The 19,123-nt window shown below is 47.1% G+C and overlaps 1 protein-coding gene across 1 annotated transcript in view; it reads left to right on the forward strand.

Moving 5' to 3' along the window:
* The first annotated feature begins 2,185 nt into the window (after positions 1 to 2,185).
* HS3ST4 (heparan sulfate-glucosamine 3-sulfotransferase 4) overlaps positions 2,186 to 19,123 on the forward strand; it is a 379,070-nt gene continuing 362,132 nt past the window's right edge. Inside the window, exon 1 of the mRNA XM_079120913.1 lies at positions 2,186 to 2,979. Within this exon, the coding sequence (XP_078977039.1) occupies positions 2,246 to 2,979 (734 nt within the window). The 5' untranslated portion in view covers positions 2,186 to 2,245. The remainder of the gene's footprint in view (positions 2,980 to 19,123) is intronic.

Below are 19,123 nucleotides of genomic sequence, written 5' to 3' on the forward strand. Positions count from 1 at the left end.
AAATATTGCTCTCAGTACGCCACCTCTGGGTTAGGTTTAAAGCTACTTTGTCAAAACCTTTCCAACCCTTTCATCGAAACTTTTCCAAATTTGAGAAGGCATCTTTTGTAAAACGGGACACAGAGCAGGTTGGTTCAGGTGGCTGAAAGAGTGGAGAGAGAAATTCTAGGGGGAGCCTGGAGGCACAGGGAGGCCCTGGGCCAGAGGCTGGGCATCCTGGAGGCCGGGCCTGGAGAGGGAGATGGGCCAGTGCAGTGGCCGGCCACCCTGGAGCTGAGCTGGGAGTGGAAGTGGAGGGAAGTGGAAGAGCAAAGCTGGTGCTCCTGAAGACTTAGCTGGCACCTTCCCATTAACATTACAGTAATACAGTTGTGCAGTGTTTGAAAAAGCATCCCTAGTTACACGGAATGATTTACAGGACACCAGACTCTGCATTTCAGAGGTCTCCTGTGTACCATAAAAAATATATTATAAAGGAATAATCTTTATCTAAACTAAAGCTGCGGTGAAGGAAACTCGTGTCCAGCTGAGAGCAGCAGTGAGCTTTTGTTCACTCAGGGAAAAGTCCGTGTTCTTCATCTTATTTGATTAACATTTTTTTTTTCCCCTCTTTGGCACTAGGTATTTTGTTAATATTTAGACATTATATACATTTTCTTTCAACTGTTGTTCCTATTATGTGATCAAACAAAACGGGGGCAGTCAGCCACATCAGCAGAGGAGGGGAAAGCAGACCTGCCAGGCGCCCAGCTGTGGCTAGCAGGGTGGAAGGCACTGAATAGAGCCAGCCCTAGGAGGACCGGCCAAGCTGTGTGCAGGGCCAGCCCCGGTGCCCAGGAAGCAGAGTTGGCTACAGTGCCTCCGTGCCCTGCTTCACCTCTTCCTTTCACCCCAGTATCTCGTTTCCCTCACTTTCCTGAGCAAAGGCAACGGCAGAGTCTACTTTGGACACTTCTAGAGCCTTCTGATGCTTATCATTCGGCCTCCCTACCCAAGAGAAGCAAGTGAGGGATGGAAATCTCTTAGTTTTTAAAAAAATATTAATTCGACTATATATCGACCCTCGGCAACCCGCCTTGTCCCCTCTTATTAGCTGTTTAGAGAGATGGGGGTCTTATTTCATTTCAGTCCAGGGAAACCTGAAGTCCTTTAGTGGGCAAAACCTTCCCAAGGGCGCAGGTATGTGCACCTGTGGTTAAGGGTGTCTCGGGGGAGGGGGCGGCCTCATCTTGTAGAAAGTACGGCCACTTAGGGATGGACTAGGGGCAAAAGCTCTGGGGTTAGGAAACCTGGGGATTTGTGTCAAAGCTCCACCCATCACGACCTCCAAGATAAGAGGGGGAGACTGGAAAGATGGAAGTTGGGATGAGAACGCTGTTGTGGAGAAGGAATTTCTCCTGAACCCAGGCAGGTCGACACCCGGGTGAGAGAAGGAAGGGTCAGGGATGGGTTGAGTTTACTTGAGTCCCAGGGGAAAAACGGAAAGCAGAGCTCGCCCCTCGCTGGCCTCCGGCTCCCCAGTGCGCGGCGCCGGCTGCTGGCGCTGGGCTTGAATTCCCTAAAAGTGCTGGGAGAGGGCTGAAGAGCACGGCGTCTCAGACTCCCCAGGGAGGGGACGCGCGCGAGGTGGGGCAGGGAACGGCCAGGGCCAGGGTGTCGCGTGGCGGCGGCCGGGGTGCGATCCGGCTCTCCCGGGTGCCCCAGCCCTAGCGCACGCCTCCGTTCCCGCGCCCCCCATCCGCAGGCGCGCGCGAGGCGCACCCCCCTTCCCTCGGCGGCGCCGGGCGCGCGCGCGGCCCCCTCCTCCTCCCCTCCGCGCCTCTCCTCTCTCCCGGCAGAAAGTTAGCAGCGGGGAAGGAACTCGGGGCTGCAACAGCGCGCGGCGGCGGCGGCAGGGACTGAAGCAGGAGCCGCGGCGGAGCGGGGGAAGCGGGGGCGCTGCAGACGGAGCAGGTGCAGCCGGCGGGTCCGCGCGCCCCCCTCGGTCCCCTTGCCAGAGGCTGAGGGGGGGTGGTGGGGGGCCACCCGGACTCCGCGGGCAGAGCGGGGAGGGGGGCCATGCGGCCGGGCTTCCCCCCGGCGCAGCGGGACAGCGGCCAGGGCCGGGGGCGCAGCGGCGTCGCTTCATGCAGCCGGGGCGGCTGGGCAGCGGCGGCGGCGGCGGCGGGGGCGGCGGCTGAAACCATGTCCGGGCAGCGCCGGGGGCTGCCGCCGCCGCCGCCGCCGCCGCGAGCCGGGAGCCGCGATGGCCCCGTGGCCCGCACCTCCTCCGCCTCCGCCTCCGCCTCCACCTCTGGCCGCGCCGCCGCCGCCCGGCGTCTCTGCTAAGGGGCCGCCGGCGCGCAAGCTGCTTTTCATGTGCACCTTGTCCCTGTCTGTCACCTACCTGTGCTACAGTCTCCTGGGCGGCTCGGGCTCCCTGCAGTTCCCCCTGGCGCTGCAGGAGCCGCCGGGCGCCGCCGCCGAGCCCCCGCCGAGCCCGCCACCACCCTCTCTGCTGCCTCCCCCCGTGCGCCTCGGCGCCCCCTCGCAGCCGCCCGCGCCGCCGCCGCCGGACAACGCGAGCCGCGGGGAGCCGCCCGAGCCCCCCGAGCAGCCAGCCGCCCCCGGGGCCGAGGGCTGGGGGCTGGCCAGCGGCGGCGGAGGCGCCCGGGACGCCTGGCTCCGGACTCCGCTGGCCCCCAGCGAGATGATCACGGCGCAGAGCGCGCTGCTGGAGAGGGAAGCGCAGGAGTCCAGCACCACCGACGAGGAGCTGACAGGCCGGAGAGCGGCCAACGGGAGCAGCGAGAGGGGCGGCGTCGTCAGTACCCCCGACTATGGGGAGAAGAAGCTGCCCCAGGCGCTCATCATCGGGGTCAAGAAAGGAGGGACCCGCGCGCTGCTAGAGGCGATCCGAGTACACCCGGACGTGCGGGCGGTGGGCGTAGAGCCGCACTTCTTCGACAGGAACTACGAGAAGGGGCTGGAGTGGTACAGGTAGGACCCCGCGGGATGGGAGAGAACGGGAGGGGAAGCCGCCGCTTTCTGTGCCCTTCGAGCTGCAGGCACCGTCCCGGGAGTCCTCAGTCCCTGCGCTAGGGCTCTGGGAGTCCTGGCGGGGTCGCCCAGCGGGGAGCAGCTGCGAGGGCTGGACTCCAGCTAAAGATCACTTTATTTCAGAGCTATTTCACCCCGCCCTGCCTCAGGCTTCTCATCTAAAGAGGCGCTTTCTGAATCTACCCAGCTCCAAGCCTGGGGTTCCCCAGCCCTCGTGCCTGCGGGGTGTTTCCTAACCCAGGCTTTTGCAGGGCTCTGGGATTCTGTGTGGGGGACGCTGAGAAATGAGACCGGGATAACTAAATTGACGAAGGGGCTTTGAGATCCCCAGGAATCAATCACCATCGCCCTCAAACGCATTTGCGTGGCTGGAATCCAACTTTAGTCTTTTAAGGTCAGAGCAAAACGCACAGGGAATCGGTTAAAAAGATGACGCTGGCACTTTGACTTTCTAGTAAAGACAAGGATGTTTCCCATCTCCATAACTTTCTGTCCCCCTTGGCTGGGTGAACAAGGAGTTGCTCTTGCATCAAAAACCTCAATGCCTACAAGACAGTTGGTTTCCTAAGAGTGCTTATGTCTTGCACTCTTGCCCTTTCTAATCTGCAGTTGCTTTGCTCCAGATTGGAGCTTGTGAGCTGCTCTTGTGAGATGCTCATGATGGACCTTCTTCCCCAGCGTTTACTGGTGGTGTGAGTAAGGCAGTTCAGAGAACTAGAAAGTTAAGTGCAGGTGAAATAAATTAATAATCCACCTGTCTTGCCAGCAATAACATTTCCGACAACACTGTGCAAATACTCCAAATGCAACCCCCCCTTTTTTTTTCCTTTCCCTTTTTCCTCCTGTTTCATATCTTTCTAGAAAACCAATCTGGATGGCTGGCCCCATCTGGATTGCATTTCAATAAATAATTGCAATTGTCAAACCGAAACACGGCCTTTGTCAGCTAAAGTGATGTTATCATCTTAACAGAGCCAATAGGTAAAATTGTTTCATGACAGGTCGCCTTCCTGTTGAAGAGATGTGCTTTCTAGGTTTAAATTATAGCCTGGGAAAGTTTTAGAAATAACTTCAAAAAAAAATATAATCAATGTGTGTATTGTGATTGATTTCTTCCACTTTTAAAAAATTTGCCTGGTGCTGTAAAAGCTTCAGAGAAGAACACTTAGGCATAAGCATTGTAGCGCTTTATCCTGAAACAGCAAATGTGTCGGTTAATGTCTTGTCTGTTTCAACAGCGAGAACTAATTGCAGTATTTTAGGAGGCTTCAAACAGCCCCTTCCTATCAAAACATAAAACAGCAAATGCCTAATTTAACTGGAAAATCAGTATTTATAACATCACAAGCCATGGCTTCCAGTTTGTGATTATAATTTAAAAGGTGTCAGGATGACTAATGCAACAACAGCAAAATAAAGACGGGGTACGCCGTCTGGGGAGGGTTCGGTTGCCTAACTGTTGGTCGTGGGAATGTTCTGGTTTCTTCTGTCCGGTGACTTTAGCCCTAGCAGGGTTACTGTGAGTTTTTATTTCCAGCTCTAATTTTAAAGCTGTGTGTCTTGTGAGAAGTGTCAGATGTCCTTTGAGGAAGGCGTAAAGATCAAATCTTTCCAACATGTGTTTGGGTTGCTTTGCGGCAGCTGGAAATAGAGAAGGGGCCGTTTCGTTGAGATGACTTAAAATTGAGGAGGGGTGCTTGGTGCTGGGAAGTCCTATGGCGGGGTCTGGAGAATTTTCTGAATCCAGGGAAAGCAGATGTCAGATGGTCCTATGTTCTTTTCTACTGAGACTTGAAGGTACATGAACTTCCTCGCTATCACACCATGGCTACTGAAGATATTCCAGCACTGAGGTCTGCCAAGCCTCCTGCTCCCAGCCAAGGCTTGTGATATTTGGAGCTCGGTGTCAGTATTTGGTGGCCGTTCATAGAACCATTAACCTTAAGAGGTGCGGAGAGGGTGGGATAGGCTTGGTCCTCACCCGAGGGGACCATGTGATGTTCTGGATTCTCCATGACTCTCCCAGCATCTTGCCCATGACAGAGCCTCATAATGCTGGGTGGTCCTGACGTGGAGTACGGGAGAAGATCCTCCCCAGAACAACTTTCCTGCCAGTACGTGTCTATCCAACAGAGAGGGATTCGTTAGTCACTGCCACCTGGCTGGTATGCAGACTTCTGGAAGCTCTTGGGCTCTCAGGGGCTGATGTGCTGGCCCTGGCCTTGAACAACTCTTTGTGGCCCCTAACTGTGCTTTCAGGGAATTTGTGAGATTTTTTTTTTCATTAGTTTCAAGTCGCCAGGCCTTTCCCCTCCCTCTTTCCCAAGGAGGAGGAGGGGACAGACCTCAACCACACTGTATGGTAGAAATGGAAATGGTGGCATTGATACAAACCAGGAACAGACGCTTGATTGGTTGAGTCTCGCATCTGTAAACTGATGTCCTTCCCATAGTGGGTGAGCTAACTGGACTCGATTTGCTTAATGAGAGGTTCAGAGGTTAATTTATGCTTTTGATTTCCTCCTTATTTATTTATTGACTTCTTATTATTTTTAATGTGTCTCTGGTAGCCTACTGACTCTGTTCGGGGTTCTGGTTTTTCTGTCTGTAGCAAGAGCCAAGAAGAAATTGGGGCTGCTGTCAGCTCTGCTGTCTTGGAGTTTCCTGATACTCCACGAATCAGCCAGAGCTGTTTTATTTCCTTCCTGTTACTCCGGTTATCTCTAAATCCGGGTTTTGCTTTGCTCCTATGCTGTTGCTCTAATGTGATGTGAAAACACATTTGAGATTAGAACATGTGCATTGGGTTTTCAGGGCAACATTGACTAATGGATTAGGTTGTGTGTGGTGAGGTTTCGCAGAAGCCAGCCTCACTTGGTATATTGACACAGACCAGTGATGAATAAGTTGGGGAAGAGTCAACCCCCACTCATTCCTTCCTGTCTTTCTTCCAGGAAGGGTAAAGCCACCACCAACTTTTCATGTGATCTGATACAAGTTGTCTGGGATGGGACCCGGGGGCAGGCTTCTGGCTGCCACTGCATGACTCACCAAAGTGACACAGCAACTTGAGCAGTGTCTTCCCCTGGTGGTTTACATACTGAACAGGCACCGTGGCCACGGCACTCCGGGGACACCACTCAGGAAAGATTTCACCTTCTCTGTCAGTGGTTCATATCCAGGTCCATTGGCTGGGGGAAGGAACTCGGGAAAACGCTCTCCAAAGCACACTCGTGTTGTCCCTGGGGGAGGTGGACAGGCAGCAGGATTATTTACACGTGGCACCCAGAGAGAGAGAGAGAGAGAGAGAGAGAGAGAGAGAGAGAGGAGGAGGAAGGACAGAAAGGCGCTGGCATTTGCAGAATGCCAGCCAGTGTGGTGGCAGGCACTTTAGAGACGTGTTCTCAGTTTTGAGCGGCGCTCAGGTGCTGAGAGCTGAGTAGCAACGTCTCTGTTTTACGGGCGAGATCTCCATTATTCCAGGGGAGGATGAATGACTGGCTCAAGGTCGCTGACTGGCCGGTTCCTGGGCTGAGAGCTGATCCCACAGCTGTGGGTCTCACCATGCCTTGTCTCTTCCCTGGGCGCACAGCCGCGCATCAGGCATAGGAAGGTCGGCTCCAGCTTTCATCCTTTCGTTCAACGAATATTGAGTGAATGCTGACCGTGCACCCAGCACTGTTTTAGGTACTGAGAGTCGAGTGGAAAATAAGATGGATCAAGCACCTGTTCTCCTGGAACTGACGGGGAGAGTCAGGGAGACAACAAACAAGGGGAATGATACAGAGAAAAAATTTCGGGTTGGGATAAAGGTTGTGAAGCCCGGTTAAAGTCATCAGAGGTTCAGGACACCTTTTTCCGGTATGGTAGCTACTGTCCACCTTGTGGCCCCCGAACACAGGAAATACCGTAGGTGTGAAATACACAGAATCCTGAATTGCTCGTTAACGATTTTAGGCTGAGGACCTGTTGAAATGGCAACATGCTTATTAACTTAAATATATTATTAATTTCATCTCTTCACTTTTGAAATGTGGCTCCTTGAAAATTTAAAAGTCGACTCGTGACTCACATTACGTTTCCATTGGGCAGCGCTTGGATAGGAGACTGCTTTTGAAACTTTCAGAGTGCATGAATCACCTGGGGATCTGGCTAAGCTGCTGATCCTGATTCTGCCAGTCTGAGTGGGGCCTGAGATTTTTGTGCTTCAGAAATGCTCCCAGATGCTATTGATAGCGGGGCCTCATTCTGAGTAGCAAGGGGCCTAAAAAGTAATTAGTGTGTGAACGTGTGTGCATGTGTGTGCACGTGCATGTGTGCGACCTTACCTAAGTTGATTAGGAAAATATCTCTCCATGGAGGTGATGCAAATGAAGTGAAAGAGTCAGACCCTCCCACGTAAAGAGATTGGAGAGGTTTCCAAGTAAAGGAAATAGCAGATGCAAAGGTCCTGGGGTGGAAAAAGCTTTGTGGCACCGCAGTGTTAATTCTCAGTATTGGAAAAACACTGTCTTTGTAGGTGCACAAAACTGGGTTCAGACCTGATGTTGTAACTGGCTATTTGGGTGATCTTGGTTGGGTAACTTATTTAACACGTCTCAGCTTCAGTGGTTTTTCTGAGAGTAATTTCAGAACAAATGAAATAATAAAAGTGAAATGTATTTCTAGACAAAAGGAGTTATTTTGGGACCGAAATCCAAATGGACCTGACCACTGGGTTTTCCCATTCCTCAAATTATTGTGTTCACTTACGTGCTTCACATTGTATTACTGAGGGCATATGTTCACTTGTTTGTCTTAAGGTTTGGGAAAAGCTCACTCATGACTGGCTTTGCGGTCTCCATCTGCTTAACCTTTTAAACTAAGAGTCTGGGACTCAGATGTCTTCAGGGCCCCTGCAGATCATCTGAATGAGGGCAGTAGACTAGGTAAGTGGGACCTGGAGTTCTGCTGTGACAAAGGGGCTGCTTCTGCCCCGTTCCATCTGCCTGTTTCTGCCGGCAAATGAGGCATCCGGGTTATCAGATCTTCAGCTTTGTACGGGAAGCTGGGAAGCTAGGTTTGGATGTGCAATCTTCTGACTTTCAGCGTTGCTCACAGATTTGGTAAAAGCCCTGTGTGGGCCAATACCACGGGACAAACAAGATCCATCTGTGGGCTGGATGTGGCCAGCTGGCCACCAGTTCGTGACCTCTGGCTTACACTCATTTCAGAAAGTGACTAGCAAGCTGGAACCCTTTGCAGTGGCCAGAATTATAGCTTACACGTGTTATTTTGGTTTAGTTTTTAAAAAAATTTTTTTTTCCTTTTGCAGATTTCTGTAACAGCATGTGGGAAATACCTCCCAGATATATTACAATAACAACAAAAAGAGCTCCACATAAACAGAAACACCAAGGCAGAGAAAAAACTGCACTCAGAAATTTCCCTTTGGTTCCCAATTAGCATTTCCCTGAAGGTAGGAACCTTCTTGAGTTTTCACTCATTAATCCGAAGCGCCTATAATCGATCTGTATAGAGAATTGGAATGTGTAATAGGGAGTCTGGTTGGGCAGAAGAAGACCTGAAAGGTGCAAAAACTGGATTCAAGACTTTGCTTTGTTCTGTTGGATGTCAGCTTACGTCCATCTCTGCCGCTCAGGGGACATGGCATATCTCCATAGGGTCCATTCATTCACGGAAATCCTTTGATTCCATCTTCTGTTCGACCCTTCAGAGAGAGGACTTTGCAGAACAGGAGCCACATGATTGAAGCATGGCTTGCAAGTCTGACTCAGAACCCACTGTAGGCTCAATGTGTGACCTTGGATAAGTGAATAAGACCAAGCCTCAATTTCTCCATCTGCAGAATGGGCTCAATAGCACCTGCTTCCAAAAGATTCTGTCAGGATGAGATGAAATGGAATTTCATGCATCATATGTAGACACTGTGACATAGCTCATTTCTTTCCCCTCCTCCCTTTTCTCTCTCTCTTTTCTTCCATTTTATTTTTTTTTCCTTCTTTTATCTTACCTATCAGTATGGAGGGCCCTAAAAAGAAAGCTGTAATGGATTTTTCATTTCAATATAGTCTTTTATTTCAAGAGGATGTCTGAAGGAGGGATTTAAGTCCTGAAGCTGCTCTTAAATAGCTCTCCAGAGCATGATCAAAACCGGATTCCAGAATCGAGACTCTTGTCCCTGGAAATGAATGGGGGGGGGGGTACGGGGGGAGAAGGGGCTGGTTTCCCCAGGTAACCTCAGTCTGAGTTCTCCACCCTGGGAGTGTGGGGGAAGTAGCTGGGCTCCCTGGGGTGCAGGCTGCCACCCTCCCCAGCACCCAGTGGGAATAGATGCCACTTTCCCCAGATGGACCCAGAGGTGCTTTGAATGCCCGGGACCTGTTTCCTGCCTTGAGTTTTCCTGCCAAACTAAACGTGCTGGAGGCTGCAGGCTGGCTCAGGAAGACCCTGTCACACCCCCTACCCTGAGATTGGGTGGCTTGCCCTGGAGTGTGCCTGCCATCATAAAGTGATTTATTTTTTATTTTTGTGATTCATACCAGGCAATTTTTACTTTTAAATCGAGCCAGCAGAGAGGCCTCGAGACTTTCGGTGAATGAAAGATTGCTCAACTTGTACATTCGAAAGTTTTAGAGGTTTGGGTTTTGCATAATGGATGATGTCTCTGGAAGGGATTGAACCACCAGCCTGGTAAAGTCATCTCTGGATTCTGTTGGTTTCTGTGGTTTAACAAGCTACTCTATAACTGTCTTGGGAATTTCAGTCTGAAATTATAATTCACTAAGGGAGGCTTTCAGCTGATCTTGCCATTAATTAAAAGCAGGTTGTTTTTTTTAAACACATGCTACTTAGGATTGCCTCCTTTTAAAAATATTTTTGACCTTTATTTTAGAATACAGAGTGTATTTAGAGGGGAACAAAGCAACATGTGAATTAGGTAATATTTTCTTTGGTTGCAAATAATAGAAATCCAACTTAAGTGTTTATAAACAAAAGGGACACTTTATTAGCTTATGTGATTGAGAAGTCTAAGGTAACAGCTTCAGGAAAAACTGGATCCAGGGGCTCAAATGATGTCACTAGACTTCTGTCTTTTTCTTTTCTTTGCCACATTTGTCTGTACCTTATATCCTTCTCAGATGGGCTAGCTTAACACATTTTAGTCCAAGATGTTAAGTAACAACCCTAGACAAACATATTTTATGTCGATCAGTCCTTTTAGAGATCCTTTTTAAGAGCTTCTGCAGGAAATTCCTGGAGATGCCTCCAGCCCAGGTTGGGAAGTGTGTTCATTCCTGAAGTGACACTTGTGTAGTACTCTGATTAGGCCTGGGTGATGGAGCCACTCTGTGACTTGGGGTTGTGGTGGAAGCAGAGAAGCAGGGTTGGTCCTATTGAAACCACAGGGAATGGTTGCCCCATAGTTTCAAAAGTTCCATTTGTAGGGACTGGTTAAACCGGATGTCCATTGAATATGAAGATCCACTCTTGGTCAGGAACATAGTCTCTCTAATATAGCATTTTACCTGGGAAGAAGTACAGAGGATTCATCGGGGAGTTCAGGGTACTTGTTATTCAGTTATCCATTCATGTATTTGTTAAACACATATTGTCAACTGTGCTGTGTGCTGGGTTCAAACATGAGCCACACATGTCCAGTGATCCGAAAGAGCTCACAGGGCAGGGAAACAGACATGTATGTGATTACCTGATGAAGTGCTGTAAAACTGGGCCAAGGAGGATTTGTTCCAGTAATGGAAAGATGGTTCAATCTCGGGAAATTTAATGATGAATGTGAATTATTGCAAATATCGACAAACAAGAAAAATCCTGTGATGTGTTTTAAGGGTACTAAAAATACCTAAGATAAGGATGAATATCTATTCCTACTTTTTGGAACAACCTACTAATAGGATTGTACCTAAAGCCAGCATTATCTTATGTGGTACAACCTTGGAAGTGGTCCCATTAAATCCAGAACAAGATAAAAACATCACCATTATTCACATCATTCAGGAATTAATAGATAATTCAGCTAGAAAAAGAAGGGAAAAAGGGGGAGAGGTAGAATTACCACCATTTGCAGGTAATTTTTGCTATTTTTGGAAAACCAGAGACCTGATCTCTCCTTGAATCGAATTCATTAAGGTGATTTATAAGGAAATGCCTGGGCTTTTCTATTTGCCCATGCCAACCATTTTGAAAATAGAATGGGAGAAAATATCCTTTTTACAGAACCAAAGAAAGAAACAAAATAAATAGGAAGAAATTTAGCAATGAAATTACAAGGGATTTGGAACCACAATTTTTTTGGGGGGTGGTACCAGGGATTGAACTCAGGGGTGCTCGACCCCTGAGCCACATCCCAGCCCTGTTTTATATTTTATTTAGAGACAGGGACTCATTGAGTTGCTTAGTGCCTTGCTTTTGCTGAGGCTGACTTTGAACTCATGATCCTCCTGCCTCAGCCTCCTGAGCCTCTGGGGATCACAGGTGTGTGCCACACCATGCCTGGGGACAAAATTCTGAAAGGCACCCAAGAAGACAGGAGTCAATCAATGGGAAGAGAGAAACCTTCTCCAGGACAGCGTTTCTTTCTGTTCTTTCCTTCTCCCTGACCCTTGCCTCCTCTTTTTATGTGCAAAATTCTTTGCTGGCTAAATTGAGGTCAGGTGTGTTTTAAAGAGTGATCAGAAAAATGAATAGGACCAAAATGTTATAGTCCACAAATCAAATGTGCTTACTTTTGGCAAATAAAAATTTGACAGCAGGAAGGATGGTAAGACAATTACAAACAGTGTTCCACTCCCTTGCTGGGGTGGGAGTGGGGGTTATCATCTGGGTGATAAGACCCTGTCCAAGGTGCTGATTCACAGTTGAGCTGGTGTAAAGTCATAGGAGCAGATGCACTCCTGTTGATCCAAAGTAAAAATCAGACCAGGGACAAAAGGCACTTATTTTAGGATAGCCGGGGAATGAAGGCTTGGACTTGGAAGACCAGTCGCTGATGTCAACTGTTGTTGGGGGACACTTATTGCACTTCCATGCACGGTTCTGCTCCACGTCCAGATTCGAACAGTCTATGCAAGGCCCTTGCGAGGTAGCGATGGTTACTTTGCAGATGAAGAAACTGAGGCCCTAGAAGGTGAAGTAACTTGCTCAAAATGTGGTGTGTGGCCTCAGATGCACAGTGCTGCTTTTGGTTGGCCTCAGACAGACCTTTTCCAGGAGAATAGAGGAAAGGGACCACGGAAAGAGACAATACTGGGGAATGATACTGGCCACATTAGATTGTTACATTGTGTGCAAGTATGAATATGTAACAACAGATCCCAATGTTATGTACAACTGTAGTGCACCAGTAAAAAAATAAACCTTTTCCCACTGACCTAATTTCAAGATCCTTTTCCTCCTCTGAGCTTGCTCTGCTTGCTCATTGTCTTCTGACCAGAGATTATTCTCCAAAGTCATCCCAGTAACTTATCTTCTCCTCACCCAAAGGCAAATTGCACAAAAGCAAAAATCTTGTCCCTTTGGGTCCTTGCCAGTGTCCGGAACAGTGCCTGGCAAATAGTAAGCACTCGGTACGTGGTGAATTTATTAATGCCTAATTATGAATTAATGAAAGAAGGGCCATCCACATGCATGTAGGAAGAGAGAGCACTCATGTGTCTTGCAAACTTAAAGAATTTTCTATGCTGTTTTGCATATTACTTTTGGCAAGATTATTTCAGGTGCAAATAAGAGAAACTTAATCAATAAAACCATGTGGGCTAGACAGTCACCCCCCTAAGGTACACATTACCTCAAGCTTCCTCTCCTTCCCCTCAAGAAGTAGGGACTTTATCCCAGTTTTACAGATAGAAAGATAGAGAACAAGACTTCTGGAAGGCAAGTGACATTCCCAAGGTCACAGTGAAGCTGACTGTCAGGAGCTGGGTGTCTTTTCCCTGTGACACATGGTTCCTGGACTCTCAGCAGCTTCAGGAGAACATGAATTATTCTTGATAGATCATCATACTCTCAGGTTATTGGAATTATGTTTTCTCTAAATGTATTCTCAAAAATACATAATTGCCATTTAATAATCAGACAGTGATACAGATTCCCACCTTGGATTTGTGTGACTCTCTTTAAAGTGTGTCCACCTTTTCCTCTACTTGTAGGTCAAAGCTTCGTAGGGAGGTAGAGCTTCAGGAGACTCTGGAGCTCAGGAAATATTTGAGTCAAACTTCTGTCCTAGACACTCTTCTGTCATAGGGCAATTTAACTGGAGTCATGTGATATTTGAGAAAAAGGAGCCAGACCTTAGCCGGGTGTGGTGGTGCACGCCTGTCATCCCAACAGTTTGGGAGGCTGAGGCAGGAGGATTGAGAGTGCAAAGCTAGCCTCAGCAATTTAGCCTGGCCCTAAGCAACTTAGTGAGACCCTGTCTCTAAAAATATATATATAAAGAAGGACTGGGGATGTGAATGTGCCTCAGTGGTTAAGTGTCCCTGGGTTCAATTCCCAATACCTCCACCACCACCAATAACAAAACCAAACCAAACCACAAACAACCAAAACCAAAACCAAAACAAACCTGGAATCAGAAGTAGAGGATTTGAGTCTCAGTTCTGTATCTACCTTGCTTTGCATGTATAGACCAGAATTCAGCCTTTGAGCCTTTGTTGTCTCAATCTCTAAAATGGGAATAACCACCTCTCATCACTCTGCAGTGATTTTGCAAGGGGGGATGATGGTTCTGTGCTGGGAGCTACCTTGTCTCTGTACGTCAGTTGTTATTAATCCATGCACGTTTTCTCGAATTCCTCCCGATAATTGGTTTTCTGGGATGCTGCACTCCAGGGAGTACCTGAAATACAGGACAAGCACTCTTATCATAAAGTTAGATTAAGAGGTTTAATTTACAGGAACTATTGTAGAGCACAGATATCAACTATTCTTAGGGCAGACTGCATAAAGTTCTGGAGAATTCTTGGACAACTTCAATCTGCATACTTTTGGCCATTGGTGCATCTTTTCGTTTAGACTCAGTGTAAAAAGCAATGGGGTGCACTTGCTCCCTAGGACTGCCCTGCAGTTGGTGAGCTTTGGAAGTGTCTGAAAGACTCTCCCACATTCTCTCCATTGCCCTGTCCTCTCTTCCCTGCATGCCCTGGCTGTGTTTCCTGGGTTGGTGCATTAACATCCTTCCTGTGATAGGCAGAAGAATAATCCCCAAAATGTCTACATCCTCATCCCTGGGACCTGTGGAATGTGTCGGAGTATGTGTCAAAAGGGAATCAGACTGCAAATGGAATTAAGGGTTGTTAAATTCTGAAGAGTTGACTTTAAAATACAAGGTTGCCCTAGATTATATGGATGAACCCAGTATAACCCCAAAGAACCTTACAGTTGAAAGAGAAAGGAGGAGAAAGAACCAGAGGAGTGGTAGTCTGAGAAGGACTGCATTGACTTGCTGAATTTGAACATAGAAGAAGAAAGGACCATGAACCAAAGAATGTGAGAAACTTCTAGAAACTAAGGAAAAAGCAAAGTGATTAACTTCTCCCTTACACCCCCAGAAAGAATTCAAGTCTCATTTTTGTCCACTGAGACCCATTTTAGGCTTCTGGTATCCACAACTATGAGATGATACATTTATATGAAGCCTCTAAACTTGTCGTCTTGTTATAGCAGCCATGGGAAACTAATACACCCATAGATGGAGTAGATTTCTCTAGTGACCACTAGTGACCATCCTGGTCCTTTTTTCTTTTTCTGGAAAGTATTACTTCCAGGGCTTCTAGGTGTCTTTCCAAACCGTGGAGCATTGTGTGAATATTTTCTATTTGCAGATGGAAATGGTCCCAGTGACTCACATAACATGGAAATTTATTTCTCTTCTACATAGCGGACGGTGGTGTTCAAAGTATGTAGCCATCAATCCTGCCTGGCCCCCAGCCACTCAGAGGCACCGCAAACCGAAAACAGAGGTGAGGTGTCTGGTGTGGATGTTTGCATCCCAGCCCTGCAGATTCAAGCCAGCCGGTGCAGACTGAGGGTGTGGCTTCCCCTCCGTGAGATCATTCAGACCCGAGTTCCTCCCTGCTTGTTGCTCCACCGCCCCGAGACAGCTTGTTAGATAGAAACGCAGCATCTCAGATTCCATCCCAAACTCTCTGCAGCAGAATTTGCATTTTAGGAAGAGACACAGGTACTTATTATGCACAAAGCATGAGAAACACTGTCTTAGAGCGGGACTTTTCAACCTTAGCACTATTGACATTTTGAATGGGCCAAAAAAGTCTCTGTGGTGAGAACTGTCCAGCATATGTAGGATATTTACTGGCCTCTACTTATTATCTGCCAGTAGCACCTCCCTTCAATTTTCATAAAAATGGCTCCGGACATTGCCCCTTGACTCCCGGGAGGGCAGGATTGCCTCTGGTTGAGAACTCTCGCCTATAGTTTTTCTCTTCTGCATGACCACAGCTGGGAGTCCACTTCCGGCACCTTCCAGGGCTGAAGTCCAGGAGACAGTTCCCTCTTAAGCAAGGGAGGCAGAAGTTAGGCCTCAAACTTCACCTCATTCTCCAGGTGAGGACGCAGGTGCATAGACACTCCGTCTGCGGAGGGGTCAGGGAAGGTGCTGCGTGGTTCTGTGACTGAGAAGGAGGGGAGGCTGAGCCTGGGGCCAGCCAGCTGTCACTGTCATAGGAACTAACACATGTGTATATGGTCACAGTACATTTTTAAAAATTCTCTTCTATCAAGAAGTGAATCCAGTGGAAGGAGGAAATCAATTGAGCATAAATAAATTGAAATAAGTATTTTTTTTTCCAAAAGGAACCCAGAACTATTTCAGGAGATCACAGGAAATTTGAGAAGGACACATATAATTCATCTGATTTACCTTATTTTGATATCAAGAGTTCGGTGTTTTCTAAACAAGAGACTGGTGTTTTCCAGTCATGAGTATTAATCTTGCTGTTTTTTTCCCCCCGTGAAGGTACACACTCACCTGTTGCGTATTATTCTTTTCATTTTTTTTGGATCTTTGCCTTCTCTGTGCCAGTGGCTTTATTTTACTGATTATATAAAAACTCAGAAATGCTATAGATTTACCTATACTGATGTTTTACATGAAAAATAGTAATTTAAGATATACTTGTAAAGACTATATAAGTACCATGCATGTGTTTGATGAGGGAGGTATTTTGTGTTTAAGTGTGCACATATGTGTGTGTGTATTTACATATGTGTATAGATATCCGGGTATATCTATAGATTAAATCAATAAACCTGTCTGCCATCTGGCAGCTTCTCCTCCCTGGGTACCATCCCCATCCTGTGTTCAGCCTGCTGCAATAGACTTTGACACTTGCCTCTCTGCTGTCTGCTATTCACATACAAGAAGAGAGTGATCTTTTTCGAACACACAGCAGAGTGCATCACTTTCTTGCCTTTAATTTTCTAGAGGTTCTAGAAAATTATTCTAGGAAAAAAATTCTAAGTCCCATGCATAATCTGTAAGGCCCTTCTCCACCTCTGCAGTTGCATTCATTTACCCTCTTCTCTGCTTGAGTTGCACCAGCTTCCTGGCTACACCTGAGGAACTAAATGTGGCCCTACCTCAGGGCCTTTGCACCGGCTGCTCCCCCATTACCTTTTTTTTTTTTTTTTCTTTTCCAAATAGATAATTGCTTGGCTTTGATCCTTGGCCTCTCTTCACTTGAGTCTACTCAACCATCTATCTTCAGTGTGACCTTTTCTTGTATTACCTGGTCTTACCTTGTGCACTACTAGTGCCAAGAGTGCCATTCACTGGGAAATACTGGTAAACACGGTGTTACCATTGATACACGCCTTCATTCTATAGTTATTCCAGCCCCACCCAGTTTTCTCGTGTGTTAATTTCCTAGTTCTTAGCCACTGGTTCTGGAGAGAAGATCAAGTATTGATCTGATGCTACAAAATAACCTTAATGTTGCTGGGGTCGATTTAGAAGTCTCTGTAATTTTCCGCTATCCCTGCTATTTCAGTACACTGCCACCAGGTGGTGGTCATGGGACACAGGTTGAGTCCAAAGCCAGGGATTGCCTGAGATCCAGGGGTGAGTGGTTCCTTGCTCCTTCCAGGAAACTGGGCATTTTGTCCCTGAATCATGAAATGAGAGATATTATCAAAGATTCACTTTCAGGAAACAATAAAAATATTCAAACAGATCCATACAGCCGTGTTTAAAACAAACTTAAAATACAGTGGGAATCTTGTTTACTCCCCTCTGAGCCAATTTCTTTATTTGTGTTCAGATACAGAAAGAATATTGCCAGGTAGCATTTTTTCCATTTTAGTACTGTAGGATTATGGACAAACAGTCAGCATACCACCGTACCGTAAATATATGTTAAGGTACTCGATTCAGAAAACATCATGACTGATTTCAACCAGCACACCCCATGACCTGGCCCAGAACCACCGATCTCCTTATTTAACCCACAGCAGGGAGTTTACTCTGCCCTGATGGTTCTCATTCCCTTCTGCATCCTTGGATTGCGCTCCTGGGTTTTCTTGGGATTGTACCGCCTTTCCAGGTTTCCCGCCTCTCATCCACCAGTAGGAGGAAGCTGGCCCAAGTCACAATATATCAGAGCGCCTTCCAAGAAAGTTGTTTCCACTGTTCAACACGTAGTTTCTGCTTCAGTGACTTTTTGGCTAGGGAGCTTTTAGTTCTAACACACAGAAACCCCAGGTGGAATCTGCATCAAACATGTAAAACCTAAAAGGAATTTAAAGGCTCATGGGTCTGAGCAGTCTCAGGTCGGGGAGGGGGATTTAAAATTTTAAAATTTTATTTTATGAGCCTTCCATACCGCTTCATAACCCCAGATTTCTGCTTTTGGGTTCTACTGCTGAGGGGGTCTGCTGCATTCTCAAAACTTCTCCCCCTGTGGTGCAATGCTGGGTGCTTCTCTTTGCCCAGGTGCCTTTGGGAGAGGTCGCCATCTTTGTTCCAGAGGCCTCATGTTAGCTGATTGGTTCTCAAGGGTTGTGCCCCACTGTCCATCAACCCTCCCTGTTACCGGGGATACGGGAGGCTGAGGCACCGCCTCTCTGGAGCCTAGGTAGGAGTTAGTTTTTCTGACGGCACAGTGGATGAGATGTGGCCCCTTTTTCCTGAGCAAAACCAGGATATGGTTATCAACCCAAAGAAATGGATGCTGATGCCAAAACAACAGATGTCTATTTCGAAACTTCTGCTTAAATGCAATCTTTCAACTGAAGACAACCGAGTAAATCAGACACGGAATCCCACAGCGTCTCATTTGGACAGAGGGCCTGGGTCTCATTCTGTGTCGTTTTGCCAGCGTGGGTACTATGGACAGAGCAACCCCCCCAAAATCTCCTTCTTCTAACTCAGCGCTTGAAGATTTTGCATCTCTCCTTTCACCCTGAAAAAAAGAGAGAAAGGAGGAGAGGAGAGACAGGAAGGGAGATCTGTCCAGTCTCTGAACCTAACATGTAAAATCCTGAAAAAAAATTTAGTAACCTGACCCTCAGAAATCACTAATTATTTATTTGCAATATTTTCTATTTCTATCACTTCCTTAGCAACCCTTAGCAGCTGCCTGGGAAATTTTAAAGGGATTGTATATCTTACCAGAGAATTCTTCAAATAGCAAGTAAAATCGTCTCATCACATTTAGTCTTCCTGGCCGGATTCGCTTCAAGGAGAGAGGGAGAAATGATTTGGCATTTGATCAGTCTTAATATAACAACTAGATGGCCCGGAATTTCTAGAACAGCCTTGATTCTTTGCCATTTTATTCTTTTCACTTAAGGTAAGGCCTACCAGATATAATTAAATGTCATTTTTTTTTTTTTTTATGCTTTGGTGAGACTTTTTAATGAAAGCAAATCCCCAGTGGTTTTTTTTTTTTTTTTTTTTTTTTGAGGGGTGGGCAGGAATCTTACCTTGTCAAATAGAGGGGACTGAGGTTTTGTAATAGATAGGCCTTGTGTGTGTGGGATTCTCATTAGCACGCAATGATGCTTCCTTTCTCAGATTTTTTTTTTTTTTTTTTTTTTGGTGCAT

Source organism: Sciurus vulgaris (genome assembly GCF_902686455.1).
Source record: "Sciurus vulgaris genome assembly, chromosome: 18".
Taxonomy (NCBI): Eukaryota; Metazoa; Chordata; class Mammalia; order Rodentia; family Sciuridae; genus Sciurus; species Sciurus vulgaris.